The sequence below is a fragment of the Melopsittacus undulatus genome, chromosome 1 (genome assembly GCF_012275295.1).
Source record: "Melopsittacus undulatus isolate bMelUnd1 chromosome 1, bMelUnd1.mat.Z, whole genome shotgun sequence".
Taxonomy (NCBI): Eukaryota; Metazoa; Chordata; class Aves; order Psittaciformes; family Psittaculidae; genus Melopsittacus; species Melopsittacus undulatus.
In genome coordinates, this window is record NC_047527.1 from 126,639,079 (window position 1) to 126,653,848 (window position 14,770).

The 14,770-nt window shown below is 36.4% G+C and overlaps 1 protein-coding gene across 3 annotated transcripts in view; it reads right to left on the minus strand.

Moving 5' to 3' along the window:
- ETV1 (ETS variant transcription factor 1) overlaps window positions 1-14,770 on the minus strand; it is a 65,351-nt gene that overhangs the window by 41,865 nt on the left and 8,716 nt on the right. For all 3 annotated transcript variants that reach the window (XM_034067125.1, XM_034067121.1, XM_034067118.1), the window contains exon 5: window positions 10,097-10,150. In XM_034067125.1, coding sequence (XP_033923016.1) covers window positions 10,097-10,150 — 54 coding nt within the window. The remainder of the gene's footprint in view (window positions 1-10,096; window positions 10,151-14,770) is intronic.

Consider the following 14,770-nt stretch of genomic DNA (forward strand, 5'->3'; position numbering starts at 1 on the left):
AATTATAAGAGGTAATGGCTAAGCGCTACATAACTTCCATTGCTAAAATATCCAAGTGAGATAATATCCCAGCATTTTATATAAACACACACTTTCCACTTCAGGTAAATCTGCAGTTTGAGGGTTTCAGGTCTGGATTTTAATGGGTTTTGTAAAATCAGAATTATGAAGAAAACTTTGGAAATTATAACAAGTATTTCTGCCAAAAGCAACAGTAATCTTTAAAATAAGCCATTTCGTATTTTATGTATTTATTGTTTTAAAGGTATCACCAACCTGATATTTAAGAAAGCATGCCCATAGCAGAAAACAAAAGAGGAACTGATTCTGCCTCATTTCCCATCTCACGGAAAAGTTTCAAGTTACATCAATGTAGTTATTATTTTGTTGTTCTTTTCTGATGTATTCATGCAAGAACTAATAGCCAGCTATAGATGAGAAGGCTGCTGATCTTGCACTTGCAGCTGGACAAAATGTGAAAGAAACTGGATTTAACCTCTGATTCTGCCTTTTGCTGTTCACAGCCTAAACAACCTGTGTCAGAAGGCTGATTTTAGTTTAAAGTAGCTCTGTCTTAGGAGCCTAGCTTCAGAACCAGTGTCAGTTTGCTTCCCTATAAAATAGGAATATCCTCATAATAAAGGAGCATCATAATAAAAGATTATCTTTAAGGATAATCATGCCTGTCAGTTAGCTACTCAAAAATACACAAAAGCATGAGAAGCCAATAATGAAAAGGACTACACAGTGAGTGCTTTTTACCATGAATCAAGCAACTAATTTAAAAGATTATTTACAATTTGGTTTTATATTGGCAACTCTCAATGACAAGCACTAAAGGGAACAAAACGGCATTTTGAGAAGATAATTTTTAATATGATTTTGCCTTTAACAGTAAAAATATGTATACATTCATAAAACAAGTATACACAAACTCAATGTAGCTAATGGGATTTTTGTTTACTTCATTGGAAAAATGAGACACCATTCTAAATACATGCGGTCTTCATGTTTCAGTGTTAAATTTTCACAAACGCTTGCCAGTAAGGAAACTAGCAGATCTAGTTTATAGGTCATTAAAATCTGAAATCTACATCTTTAGTTCACTACCAAAAACCACTGCAAAAACTGTGATCTCTATTGGAAAAGGTGCAGGCTATTGAAAAAAGTCAACAATAAAATTCAGCCCACAAGTTTTATCACTGATTCAACAGGGAAACAAGGAAGCCATTGTCAGAAGTGGTTACGTCTGGGAACATAAAGTCAGGACTTAAATAAGCCCAATATTCAAAGAGTTTTAGCAAAGTGCTTTCTGAAGCTGGTGGAATTTTGATCACCAGCAACCAGGCTCCAGTTCTTGGCACAGATCTTTAAAGCTTCTGCCACTACTTAAAGCGTTATTACTGCAATTGAACATACACTACCAATACATGCCCTGCACATTTCATCTGCAGCCAGTTGGTCCTGAAGGTATATGATTATTTTACACGTGTCTGCAATCAGCAAGACTAACAATTATATTTCTTTTATGCATGCATATATACATACATACATATATATACAGAATATGCATATATACACATTGAGTATACACTACTGTCTATACACACATGCTTGCACTAATCCAGCTCCCAGATTCTAATCCCAAAAGCTTGAAATTTTGGTCTCTACTGACACTTTTCAAAGTCTCTTTTTGTCTCAATTTCTGTTAGTGCCTTGGTCATGAGAAATTTTATTTACGGATGGGTAAATAAGGAAACATCACACTCTGTTTCAGCATGAAGACTGAGTATTAAAAAAACCCCAGAACTTTTTATCTTCTTTAAGTATACTTTAGAAGCAGAAATGAAACAACATTTTAGCGAAGAGGATCAAATTAGCAATACTAGGAACTGGTTTTGCACACGGAATTTTTCAAATGTCCTTGATGACAATTCGTAATATATAAATTTAAGACAAAAACCTGGCCAGTCAGTAACCTTCCTATTCAGTGACTGCAGGACTCTGCAGTAAATGTCACTGCTAAAAAATATTTCACTACATTAACTTACTGGCAACCACATTTGCTGAATAAGTTCATAAACTGCCATAGGAAAAAAAGACAACCAGAAATGAAGCTGCTAATGATTCATTCTTTTCTAACATGTATAATCCTCAACTTACGGAACAAATAGATACATGAGAATAAAGACAGCCTTTACCAAGACGGTCCACTTCTCTGTTCACCTCACCAAGGTCAAACTATAATCCAGGAACCGGTAAGAGTAATGCACTGAAGATGAGGACAACATCGAGAATAAGTGAAAGCAAAAAGAATACTCCTCATGGAGAAGACTGGAGCACATGCCTTGAAAAAGTAACCAGTTTTCCACTTAACAGTCTGGACTAGGTTTAGATCATTCCAAGAAAAAATGACAATTTCTAAAAGTCAAAAAAAAAAATTATCATCATTTATGCAGATTTATCAGCTTATAAATGGCTTCACCATAATTACTTCCCAGTACTGAAATGCACAGGACCAAAACAAAAGGACACAGAATCTGAAACAAGGGCTGTTTTTCCTGTACGCTTACAGAGGGCTAGCGATATCGGTCCTACATGACATGAATGTGTCACAGACTCTCCAATGTTTAACTGATGTTTTAAGGACTGTTGCTCTCTCCTCCCTTTTTTTCCTGCTATAACCTTTGAAAACTTCACAGCAGTCTGTGGGAGATCCTGACTTGTCTTCAGTTGCTGAGGCAGCAAACAGAAGAAAAAAAGACAAAAAAATGATACAGACTGTAAATACATTTTACTGAAAGAAACGTATGAAATAAATAGAAGTGGTTGGACTCAGCTTGCAGCCTGCCTCCGTATTTTACACCATCCCAGAGTTTATGGATTTTCAAATCATTACTTAAGCTGCTCTTGGAATACAAAACACATTTTGCAAGAACACTGCATGGAAAGCAGTTTAAGTAGAATACCAGTTTTGTATCAAAATAGAACATGAAGACCCTTCAATCTGCCCTGTTTGGTTTTTGTGTGAAAATACAGTTGGAACAAGTTGAAACAAATTTCTGCATACTTTGATTAATACAACTGGAACTGAACAGATGCTCTAATACACATACATACTCCTGATGAAATTAACCTAACAACTATCTGTTTTAAAACAGAAATAGCTGTAGTGTTAAGAAAATGCTGCCGTGACTACAAATTACAATGTGAGGATTGCCTGTATTTCCACAGATGGGATCTTCAGAGAGTCCTTGTGGGGAAGGGAGGAGGGGAGGCTTCCTCAGAGGAAATAGGAAAAAAAAATAATTTGAATGTTGAATTTTCACTTTTTCAAAAGTGAAAATTCAACATTTTGAATAAAATATGTTTAATGTTTTTGGGTTTATGTAAACAGACTTTAGGAAGCAATCTGACAGCCTTAAGAAATTACCATTTGAAAGAAAAAAGGTCTACATGCTTCATCTTTGATCTGTGAGACAGATTTATCACAGGACAGGATGACTGAAGTTTATTCATTAGCTGATAACCTCCACATGCAACCCAAGCCTTTAATCTGCAATAAAACAGCAAATGAGGACGAAGCTCTGAGGAAAGGAAACTAAGTCAGCTCAGCTGGGCAGGGCCATGCCAGTGGAAGGCCAGGGGGGAGAGAGTGGGACAAAACCCAGGAAGAGCAGCCCTGTCCAGCTGCTTGGGCTCATCCATTCCCCAGAGAGCTGAAGATCAGCAGGTTCACTGTGGCTGGCACAGCCAAGACCCATTCTGCATAAGGCGGCTACTGTCTCTGCTGGGATGCCCAGAGGTACCTTTGCATTAGCAATAAAATTCACATGACAGCATGCAGGACACTCTGAAAGGAATACCTTCCACTTTAAAAGTTTTACAAATCAAAAGCTATGTACTTGATATGTTACTGTCATTTGTTTCACAGTACTATAGCCACCCATCAGTATTTGCAAGATGTGTGAGCTGCTACTACTGCTACAATCCAGGAGAACCTAAAGTCCTTGCACCTTCAAAGCCAGTTGTTTAGTATAAAAACACAAGCAGAAAAGCAAATAAACAGAAACTGCTTATTAAAATCAAAGCAAAACCACAAATTCTCTACTATTAAGTTTGTAAGTTAAAGGCATTATGGTTGACAGTCTGCCTCTTGGTAAAACTTCTTCAAGAACTAAACCTTGCAATAATGCAAAAGGTCACAACTATGGCAGATTTAAGTATTTCCCAAAATCCTCTAGAGGAAGAAGGGGAAAGAAAAAAATCAGTATTAGCACAGTCTAATGCCCAGCAATGAACCACAAAATGAGCCCACAAAGTTCTCTGAAAGACACCAGTTCCTAATTTCTTCTGAATGAGAATTAAAAAAAAAAAATTAAAAAAAAAAGAAAGTTAACAGCTGGTAACAGTTTCAGTACTACTTTAAACAACGGAAACAAGTGCTTAGGGACACAATGAAAGAAGCGAGGCTACAGCAGCTACGAAGGGAGGGAGATAAGGTGGTCAGCATCGACTACTCAGTCTGACCTCTCCAGCTCTTACAACCACAATTGTGTTGGACTCTCTTTGTAAAATGCTTTTGAGATGTCTAGGTAAGTGATCATTAAGAAAGCTGTGTATCTCACAGCAGACTGATACATGCATTTCTGTGCTTGCTTCAAACTGAGAAACAAAGATGTTAAGCAACGTGCCCAAGGTCATGCAAAGCTAAGGCCAAGAACAAACCACAGAGCCACGACTTCTGCAGTCCTTTAGAAAGAATCCGTCACAGCCGGGCATGCACTTAAAATAAATAAGTAAATGTTTCTGTATTTGACAACGTCTGACCTATGAAAGGAAGTAGTTTCAAGGCAAGTGGCAAGAAACAAAACACAGCTGCAGCACAAAGTCCTACCAGGGAATAGCTAAGCACCAAGAATAACTATCACTACCTTGTAGGATATTTGCGGGACTGCCTGCAGCAGTGCCATGCTTGCAGAGCTACACTTAAAGAAAAGGTGATTCCACCCACACATACAATAAAAAAGTTTAAAAAAAAGTAAAAAAAAAAATCCCAAACCAAAACAAAAAACACGCTGGTGTGTACAACTTGCCACACAAAGAAAACCAAAACGCTACCAACTGCAATTTCTAGGACATTGCGCGCTACAAAGACATGACTACCAGCTGCCTATATAATGAATCATCAGGTTAAAAACATTGTGTTTTTCAGAAGCTGCAAAATTAAGCTTTTCTGCATCATTAGTAAAAACAAACCCAATAACCAGATCTCCTTTTGACTTCAGTAGGCCCATCAGAACTTACATTATTCTGGTGTTTTGTGCTTTGTTTTAGCTGTGTGGGTTTTTTCCACCAAAATATGTCAAAATAAGTGAAAACTAATCTCTACCAATTGCTCACCAGCTCTTGCTGTACTAAAGCAAACAGAAAATCCTTATTCTAGTTCTGAATTTGCTTTTGAAATTTAAGTCACAAAGAAAAAGAAAATAAAACAAACAAAGCCTTTATCACCTAACAGTGCAATAAAAAAAAAAGATTTTGTATCCTGCAAACACGTAAATAAATACTAAAGCTTCTCCTCATTAAACTGCATTTGGAATATCCTAAGCCATTAGTTAAAATGACAGAAGAATACAGCTACCTGAAGCCTATGTAAAGAATCTCTCTTTAGCAGGCTTTTAAAGATTGCAAGCCAGAGCGTTTAAAAAGCACATCCCTGAATAATTTAAGGCTCCTGGCATCTACACTGAAACAGCTCCTTTGCTAGACCTAGAGGGAAAAAAACAGAGGTAAGAGAAAGAATAAAGGTTGTGAGAGATCAGTGACAAAATCACTACTAAAAAAGTATTTTTCCTATCTTGAAGTTTAATCAGACTTGGAGGAGCATGGATTTTACAGCCAGTCCTTTCCACTTACTGTCAACAGCTGTAGTCTAACATTAACATTTACCCCATGGCAGTGTTAAGTTAAGGCTATGATGGTCAGGGAAACAATACAGAAACAAAATGAAAGATAAAGAAGGAAACCGATCAAGAAAGTGAAGCACAGCACAAATCCTCATTAGCAGAAATTCAATAACAAAGAAAAAGCAAAAGTTAAAAGCTAGAGTTTATAATGAATTTTAAATGGGTAACCTGCATTTTAGGACAAAAGAAGAAAGAGTGGGAAAAAGAAACCCACCAAACTGTAAATATGTATTATTATACCAAAATAAAACACGATCATGCTATTAAGACACTAGGCAATCTGGTTTGGTGCAGAGTAAGCCCCATTTTTATCCAACTGTACCAAGGTCGAATTATGAATCAGTGTATTGTTGACAGTACCAGGTTTTCTCTGCCAACTACATCCTTTAAACATCAGCAAATCCTACCTACTTCCTCTTGTGTCTGCCATAGAAACCATCCAAACAATGGGAGCAAGCAATCTTCATCTCAACAGCTATTGACTTCGAGCAAACTGAACACTTGATTCATCTTTACTCCTAGATTGGAAAGTCCTTGCTGTTCTACAGTATCTGAAAGCCTGACCTCTGATTAGAACCAGTTCAGGATCTGGCTCCTCCTCAGTATATGCAAACGGACTTGAAACAATAGGAAACTTATCTGAGGAAGTTAACACAGTTCACCTTTCTCCATATGTGAATACTGACTTTATAAAGACAGAAAAACTAAGTCTTCTGAATTAGGTAAGAATTTGGAAGAAGTGTCAGATATAGAATGCTGATTTAAGAAAAAAAAAAAAAGCATTCGCCTTTTTGGAAAAACAGATTTTGCATTTTTGCTTTACACAGCTTTTCACATAATTGCTAAAAGAAGACTCATTAGGAAAGTTCAGTTGCAGAAAGCAGAAAGTTATGAGAAACTGAACTGTGGTTTGCTTTTCAAATTTCACCTGAACAGGCCAGTTGTTATCTTCTCTTCATTCTGTTCACTCTGAGCTAAACTACAAAAAGGCTCTTTGTGGCAGGTATTAAAAATCAAAAAGATATTTTTTAAAAAAAAGGTAATACAAGACGGACAAGATGGGGCTTTGGATGCTGTGACAAAAAAGAAAGGTTCAGAAGTGCAGACATTTCTAATATTACGGCAGGAAAGGCCTCTTTCCAGAGGACATAGCAGTCACAAAAGAAAAAAATAAAAAAAAAATAATTCAACTTTAAACAGGTAAACTGAAGTTAGAAGCATTAAGGGGAAGCTTGATGTGCTGGATCCTTCGCTAGCAGAAATATGCATAATTCCAGTAATGTCAGTAATACCACACGAAGTTATGCTAACTGTTGATCTCACTCATAATTTCTAAAGCCCACACCTAACTATAAATATATATATATTGTATTTGCTTTTTGAAAACTGATTGAAGATTAATAGCAACTCATAATTGAAATATTCATGGTCTCAAGCTAGCTTTGAAGTTAAATCCCTAAGTGGATAAAATGGATTGCATATCTAATCTAAACTAAATGTTTCCCTTAGTTACCAATACCAGTGCAGTTTCACTAGTTAAAATCATTACTACAGAAAAGAAATGCAAAACCCAGGGCACTTTAAGGGGCATTTAATGCTGCTAGCGCTAGGACATACCGTATGATCTTGGCAGTATAATTTCCCCTACTATTTTTCACACCTTTGCTTCAGGAGCTGACTAACTTGGAGATTTCAAGGCAAGGAAGTTTTAACAGCAGCATTCTGTTACCAGTGTTTTGGTTTAAGACCACAAATCTACCTCAGGTTTAAAGCCCATTTCTCAAGCAATGACGCTAGATATAAAACTGCACTTAATTTTTGTACCTTTACTGCAGACTATAACCGTTTCAGCGGAGCACTTCAGTGTTCTTTACATACTCTGCACATCACACCCACACGCACCACACACCTGTATACAGCTTCATAAACGAAATTTGTACCGCAAATCACAGTTCAGTTGTCTCTGAACTGTGACCAGCTGAACAGCTGTGACCCCTTTCATTGGTTTACACTTCTGTGCTTCACCACTTTTGGCTTAAGAATGTATTAAACACTGAATCTATAAAAGCTTGCCCATCCTCTCTCATGTTTAAAAAAAATATTAACAATTAAAAAAACCCAAAAGCCAAGTGCTCCTGCCAGTAACAGGGTGAGCACTGTACAGACTTATAGATTATATATAGTAAGTCATTATAATAGAGTTTGAAGGCAGGTTTGGATCCTAGAGAAAACAGTCACAATTGTGCTTCTTTTGCAGCAGTAATTTCCCCATGGCTTTGGTTCTGTTGATCTCCGTTCCTGTTTCACAGAGCCCACAGCTACATACATTATACCCAAGTATATGTCTGAAACTCCATAACCTTTGCCAGAGTAACTCTCCAGGAAGCTCTCCTGACCTTTACTTAAGATAAAGAAACCAACTGAAATGAAGAAATAAATGTTCCTTTGATAGTACTGTGTAAGCTAAGGAACTCTTAAATACAACAGCATTTATAAAATAGCCATATTAGGAGAATTTCTTTGTCACCAAAAGCAGTGACCAGCTTCAACAGGGCTTTTCATTCACAGTTCACAAATTATTTTCCAAGAAACATTGACTTGTTGTGTAACAATAATTGAGGGTTAATAGAAGTCCTAGCTGAACTTTGTACTCTTACACAAAGGATGTATGCATACATGACTATATTTGGACACAGCTCTATATGTAGTATAACGTATCTGATTTCCAACTTATAGATTCTTTGCCTTTCATACTGTAATATAATAAAAAATACAAAGTCTTTGAAGCCAGAGGTGGAGAAAAAAACAAAACAACTGTTATAAAGGGCAAATTTAAAAGTTTGAAAGTGACCACAACTGTTGGTTAGTATATGTACAGGAACTTCTAGAGAAGAAAAGCAAAACTAAACTCTTGCTGTGCAGGTATACTGAGTCCAGGAATTAAAAAATCAAAGAAACTTTATTTTCTTTTTCCCCCTATAAAATGTTGATATAAATACTCTCAACAAATTCTTCTTAAAACAGGAAAATAACTGGAAAAAAAACCCTTCTCTAAAAGATTTATAAAAAAACTCAAAAAAAATCTGAATTTGGTTTTGGGGTTAAGGACTATTTTAATGCAATTATTTCTGATCTCTCTAATTTTAATCCTAAATTTCAGTACATGAGTGCTGTATTTAACAGCTGTCTGGTTTAGTGAACTGCAGTAATTCACTCTGATAGGATAAATTATTTAAGTTATTTAGCAAAACGGAAAAGCTACCACGCGCTCTGCTGCAATCAGCAGACGCTGTTCAGGAGTGACCTCTGATGATGGAGAAAAGCCTTGCCATGAGGAATAAAGATGCATAAAGAACTTGAAGAAGTCTCTGACTTTGTCAGATAATGTTTCTTTTGCCATTTCTTTACTACGTTCTTGTAACCAGCCAGAACCAGCCAGCAGGTACAGCAAAAGAGAGCCAGCATTTAACACAATAGTAGCAGGTAAAAGCAAGGTTTGAGGGGTACAGGCTAAAAAAAAAATTAAAAAAAAATTAAAAAAAAAATTGGGAACATGTTAAGTAAAGTAGCAAACAATGCAAAGCATCCAGCTTAAAATAAATCCTGCTTCCTCCCATATAATTTGAAGGATAATTTTGTTTGAGTAACAAAATGCTACATGCTAAGACAATTTAAAAATGCTTCAGCAGTGGCTGTTGATTGATTACGTGGAGAATGTTCTTTATTTATACACAAAACACACTGAGTAGCCTGATTTCTGCTCAACAGAGCTGCCTCCTGCATCCCACAGTATCTCATCCGTAGGGGCTCAAAATGCTCCTCTCCTCACCCTATGGACAGATTAACTCCCTTCTTCTCCACAGTGTTTTCCCTTGCTTCCCTGGAGCTGCAGGGTGGGAATTACAGGAGAGGATACCCAGCTAAATGTTATACCTTCAGCCCAAACAACTTCTCTCGGCTGCATATCAAACCACCACCTGCTTTATCTATTCATCCCACTGATCCACTGACCAGCGAAAGGAGCTATCACACGACTGTGATGACACAATAAATAACAAATACAAAGACCCATATATAAATATACAAATACAGATTTTTAAGAAAGCGATGATTCATACTATACTTACAACTTTCAGCCTGATAGTCTGGCACAAACTGCTCGTCATTGTCAGGTACCTGAGCTGAAGAAAGGAAAACAAAAACAAACAAACAAAAAAAACAAAAACAAGGACAGAATTAAAAGAAGCCATTAAAGCGTAAATAAAGACACTGTTGCTTCATTTGAAGCACAGCCAAGGTTAAAACTAGGATTTTTTTTTTTTCATTATTGCATATGAAAATCAGGCAAGTGCATCATTTTAATATCAGATAAACCCTGGAGTGAAGCTGTGTGGTGCAGTGCAAGTCCAGAGCAGCCTTGGCACAGAGCAATGGGGATGGGAGGATGTGCAGGCTGACACTGGCACAGGCCCTGCCTCACTCCCTGCACATGGGTCTTCACCTACCATGCCACTGGTAAAACCCATTCATGCTCATTTTCAAAACACCTGCACAGAAGGTCTGCATAAAAACAAATCCTAGTGTTTTAATATTTGGACATCTTTAAAATATCACACCCTTAGCTTACTTAAAATGCAATTCCAACTTTCCATGGCAGTCAGCCAACACAGTAGAGGTATATTTGTTATTGTCTTGCATGCTCAAAAAGAACTATTTTACCGGACCACAGAACTCCTGGTTGAATGACATCTTTCCAGATTTAAAAAAAAAAAAAAAAGTTTACTTGAAGAATCATTCACCTCGAGTAAAATCATCTTCACTTTTAGGAAACTTTCATCACAAACCTGAGCTATAAAATACAATCATTTCATGGTCTGGCGATACACAATTTTGCATCTGTGGTACCACAGTTCACTTTCATTCTGTATCTCCACCAGCCATCTCTCATGCTGTGTTGCAAACTCATTTAAACCATTTAAGCTGAAATACCACTGAACAGGTATGTATTACAGGTAACATTTGGATAACTGCAGAACATTACAATGAGAAGCGGCATCCTCAGAGCATAACTGGTTCTGGGTACATCCTGAGGAGAGATCCAGTTTATAGTCTCTGAACTTCGTCATCTTTTTCTCAACAGACACTAACTGGAGACACCACAGCAAAGGTGCATAAAATTAACTGTTTAAAGATATTTTCATTTACACAGATCTTGTCCAAAGACAAAGGCAAATAATTCATATGATCTTCATTAAAATTTAACATCTGCCATGATCTGGTTACCCAACAAGATCTGAGAGGTAAATACTGGTTATCTAATCATTTATCAGAACTATTACTATAAACCATTAAATTCATTAAATGATAAAATAAAACTTCATTGCCTTTCAGAACACTTTTTAGTTTAAGAAGCATATATTCCCCTTTCAACATGTGCAATTGCTGCTAGTTTTAACAGAATTTATTTGAATTAAAAATACACATTTAATTATAATTATTCACAATAATTTTTAGCATGCACTATGGTACTCTTCATGGACCAGATCTCCACTCCTTACTCAGGAAATATTTCTAAGAACATATCTGCGAGATTTTTTTCCTGGATAAAGAGTTCAGAATCAGGCTCATTACATCGAAAAATTATTTGCTTTTGGTTTTAAAATAAATGTTTAAAGCCCTACTGTCTTAATTGCAACAAATTCCGCTTAAGAACAAATGACCTTGGGAAATCTGCAAACACAGATTTGAAAAGAAGTGTGAGCAAGATAAAGAAATAAAGTGCAATTAGCATTATTCTGTAAAAAAAGCATAGCTACTGTTGCTTTCTTGTTTGGGTTTTTTTAATAAAAAAAAAATACAGTAACCTATCCTTTTAGAAGAAACCAGTACCTCTGAGGACAGGTCAGCTCCTCAAAGTTTGAGCTGTATAAAACATGTATTTTACCAACTCAAATATTACCAGTATTTTTGCATTAAATTTCTCTTTCCTCAAGAGAAACCACAGGACTTGTACTAATAATCAACTCTGGAACAATATGAGCCCAAATGCAAACACTCTGCAATTTTTGACATTTCATGCAAGTCACTGCATTTTCCTTACAAAAATGCCAAATATTTAACTGTCACTGAAGAATCCGATTATAAAGTCAAGATAACCCACTTAAAAATCAGCTCCTAAGAATTTCTTGCATTTCCAATTGTTTTTGAAGGGTCTGTGAGTACATTCAGAGTTAAAGTAATTCTTTTAACTGTATCAAGTAATTTCTTGTTCACAGAAGACCTCACATAAATTTTTCTTAAACTAGGTATTATTTTTAAATGGAGCAAGGAGACCAGTATGACTGTCTTTTTTTTCTTACACACACATGCAGTTTTATTTTTATATACATATATATATATATAAATATACATTAAAAAATTGTGAATCTGGGATATCTGAAAAAGAATAAAAGAAAACCAAAACTCTCCTCTTGAAATCAGAAGGCTACATTTAGTGACTGCAGAACTGGGGCAGCAATCTTACATAACTTTCTAGAGTGTACGCTGTGCACCAAGCTGCTTCACCGGTGCTTTATTCAGGTTTTATCAGTTTAACTTGACTTACTCCAGAACAAATCTCATGTGGAGTTTTATGTCTGTATCGGTAAATAAGGTTCTTTCTTTTCCCAGCTAGAGAGAAGAAAAAATAAAATACATCTGGTTAAACTGTCAAGGGAAAACAGTATATTACTTTAGAGATACTGTCATTACTCCTGATTTGGTCCAGAGTAAACAAGGAAAATATATTCCATTCATGGATCCCCCAAATTTATGAAGACATACTTAACAGAGATCAAAGCCCATCATTTTATAAGTACTCTAGAAAAAGGTGTGAACTGCACTGTCCAAATGTATTTTGAATACAATATTAACATAGCCTTAAAAGCCTCTGTAGGAAAAGGAACACAGCAAGTTAAGAAGTGTTTAAGATCCTGTCAAATATAAACAAAACAAATAAGGTCCAAAATGTTCAACCCAGAAACATGCATTTCCTACTGGAATCCAATTACAGTATCATCAGTACCTTAGAAACAAGCCCACAATCCTATATGAAGAAATAACAAGGACCTGCTAACTGCTAGAAAGGAGAACTTAAATTATTCCTTTGTTTAATCTGATTTTATTTTTAAACTAGCAGAACTGAAGCTTGCACATGATCACACAGCAGAAATGAAAGTAGCCATCATCATCCCAATACACAGACTTTTTCCACCATCATCTTGCTGGGAGAGGGCAAATCACTGGGATACATCATCCCATTGCTGAAAGGGGAGAGGACTTTTGTACCTTGACTTTGGATAATTACAGACAGACTTTGCATGAAATTAGACACGTAAAGACACTTCAACCTGAATGTCCAAAAGGAAAATGTAACTTTCAGTGTTGCAACTGTCTGCACATTTATATACGTATGCCATTCATTTCCTCTTTTCTTCTAGTCACAAATTCTGCAATTCAGAAAGACTGCCATAAAATCTTCATTGGTCTTCTGTTAACATACTCAGTGCAGGACACAAAGCATAAATCACCAAAACTTTTTTTTTTAACTTTGCCATTCAGAGGAAAATTCAAAAAGATATCTGAAATGATCACCTAACTGAATGAGAGTATTTCCCTGAGCTACTTAATTATGGGGGTTTGAGAAGGCAAGTATATTCCAAAAGACTAATAAAAGGTTTTGAAGGATATTAAGCACGTGGCTTTTACTGCTAATAGCAGAAGCAGCTACATTAGTTCATTCCTCATTCAGAGCCATCAAGTCTCAGACTCCTGAAGCAGACAACATCTGCAGCATAAACTATCCAGCTCAGCCTAGACTATTACCAAAAGTTTTCTTTTTCTTCTGATTATAGCTATAATGTCTCAAGAGGATTTGAGAAGTGTACAGAAATGTTAATGATGATCTTGAGGATGTTATCAGTTTTAGATTTTATAGTTTCACTACCTACTGAGTTAAAAACCAGTTTGCCAAAAGCAAACATTCCGCAGCACAAAAATACTTAATGCTTGTTTGTAGTTTTTAGAGCTTTAAAAAGCCTTTGAAAAGCTGACAGCTCATTTCCCAAAAAGAAAGCAATTGGGGTGGGGGGTAGTTTAGAACTAAGGCCTGTCAGCTTGCTTTCATTGCAAGTAAACAAAAATAAGTAGTCCCCACTAACAAGCATCCAGGACAAAAGGAGTTAATATTTAATTAAAACCAGCTCTATCCACTGTAACAATGACCTGTAGCCAAACAAGGCAGAAGATGTATGAGTCATTCTTTCTGCCAGTGAATGAGACAGCTGATCTCCGAAGCAATTCCTCAAGACAAGCAGTCAGAACTGGAGTTCTGCCTCCATTCACAAAAACACAGTCCAGCATGAACCATGTGGCCCCAACCACAAGCTTTTCATGTCACACCCTTCCAGAAAGCTACAGCAAAGTAAACTTGAACTTTAGGCATAAACACACTGATTTCACTGCTTTGTCTCAAGATGCAGCACAGACCTGCTGAGGAACCTTATTTAATAAATGAAAAGTTAAGCAAAGTATAAAGGGCTTAAATTTAACTCTTCCTTCTCCCAATCACAAACTCCTTCCAAATGCTCAGCTGTACTCCAGGGAAAGGTGTTCCTGTTAACAAACGGAAACTTTCCAGAAAAACAAGAAGCTGCAAACCTCCTTGCTTCACTTAAAACTTTATTTTGGGTAGCAGAACACTTCCTGCGGTACTGTGTTCTCTGACCTCATGCTTCACTTTTAGAGCTAAGAACAATTCATTT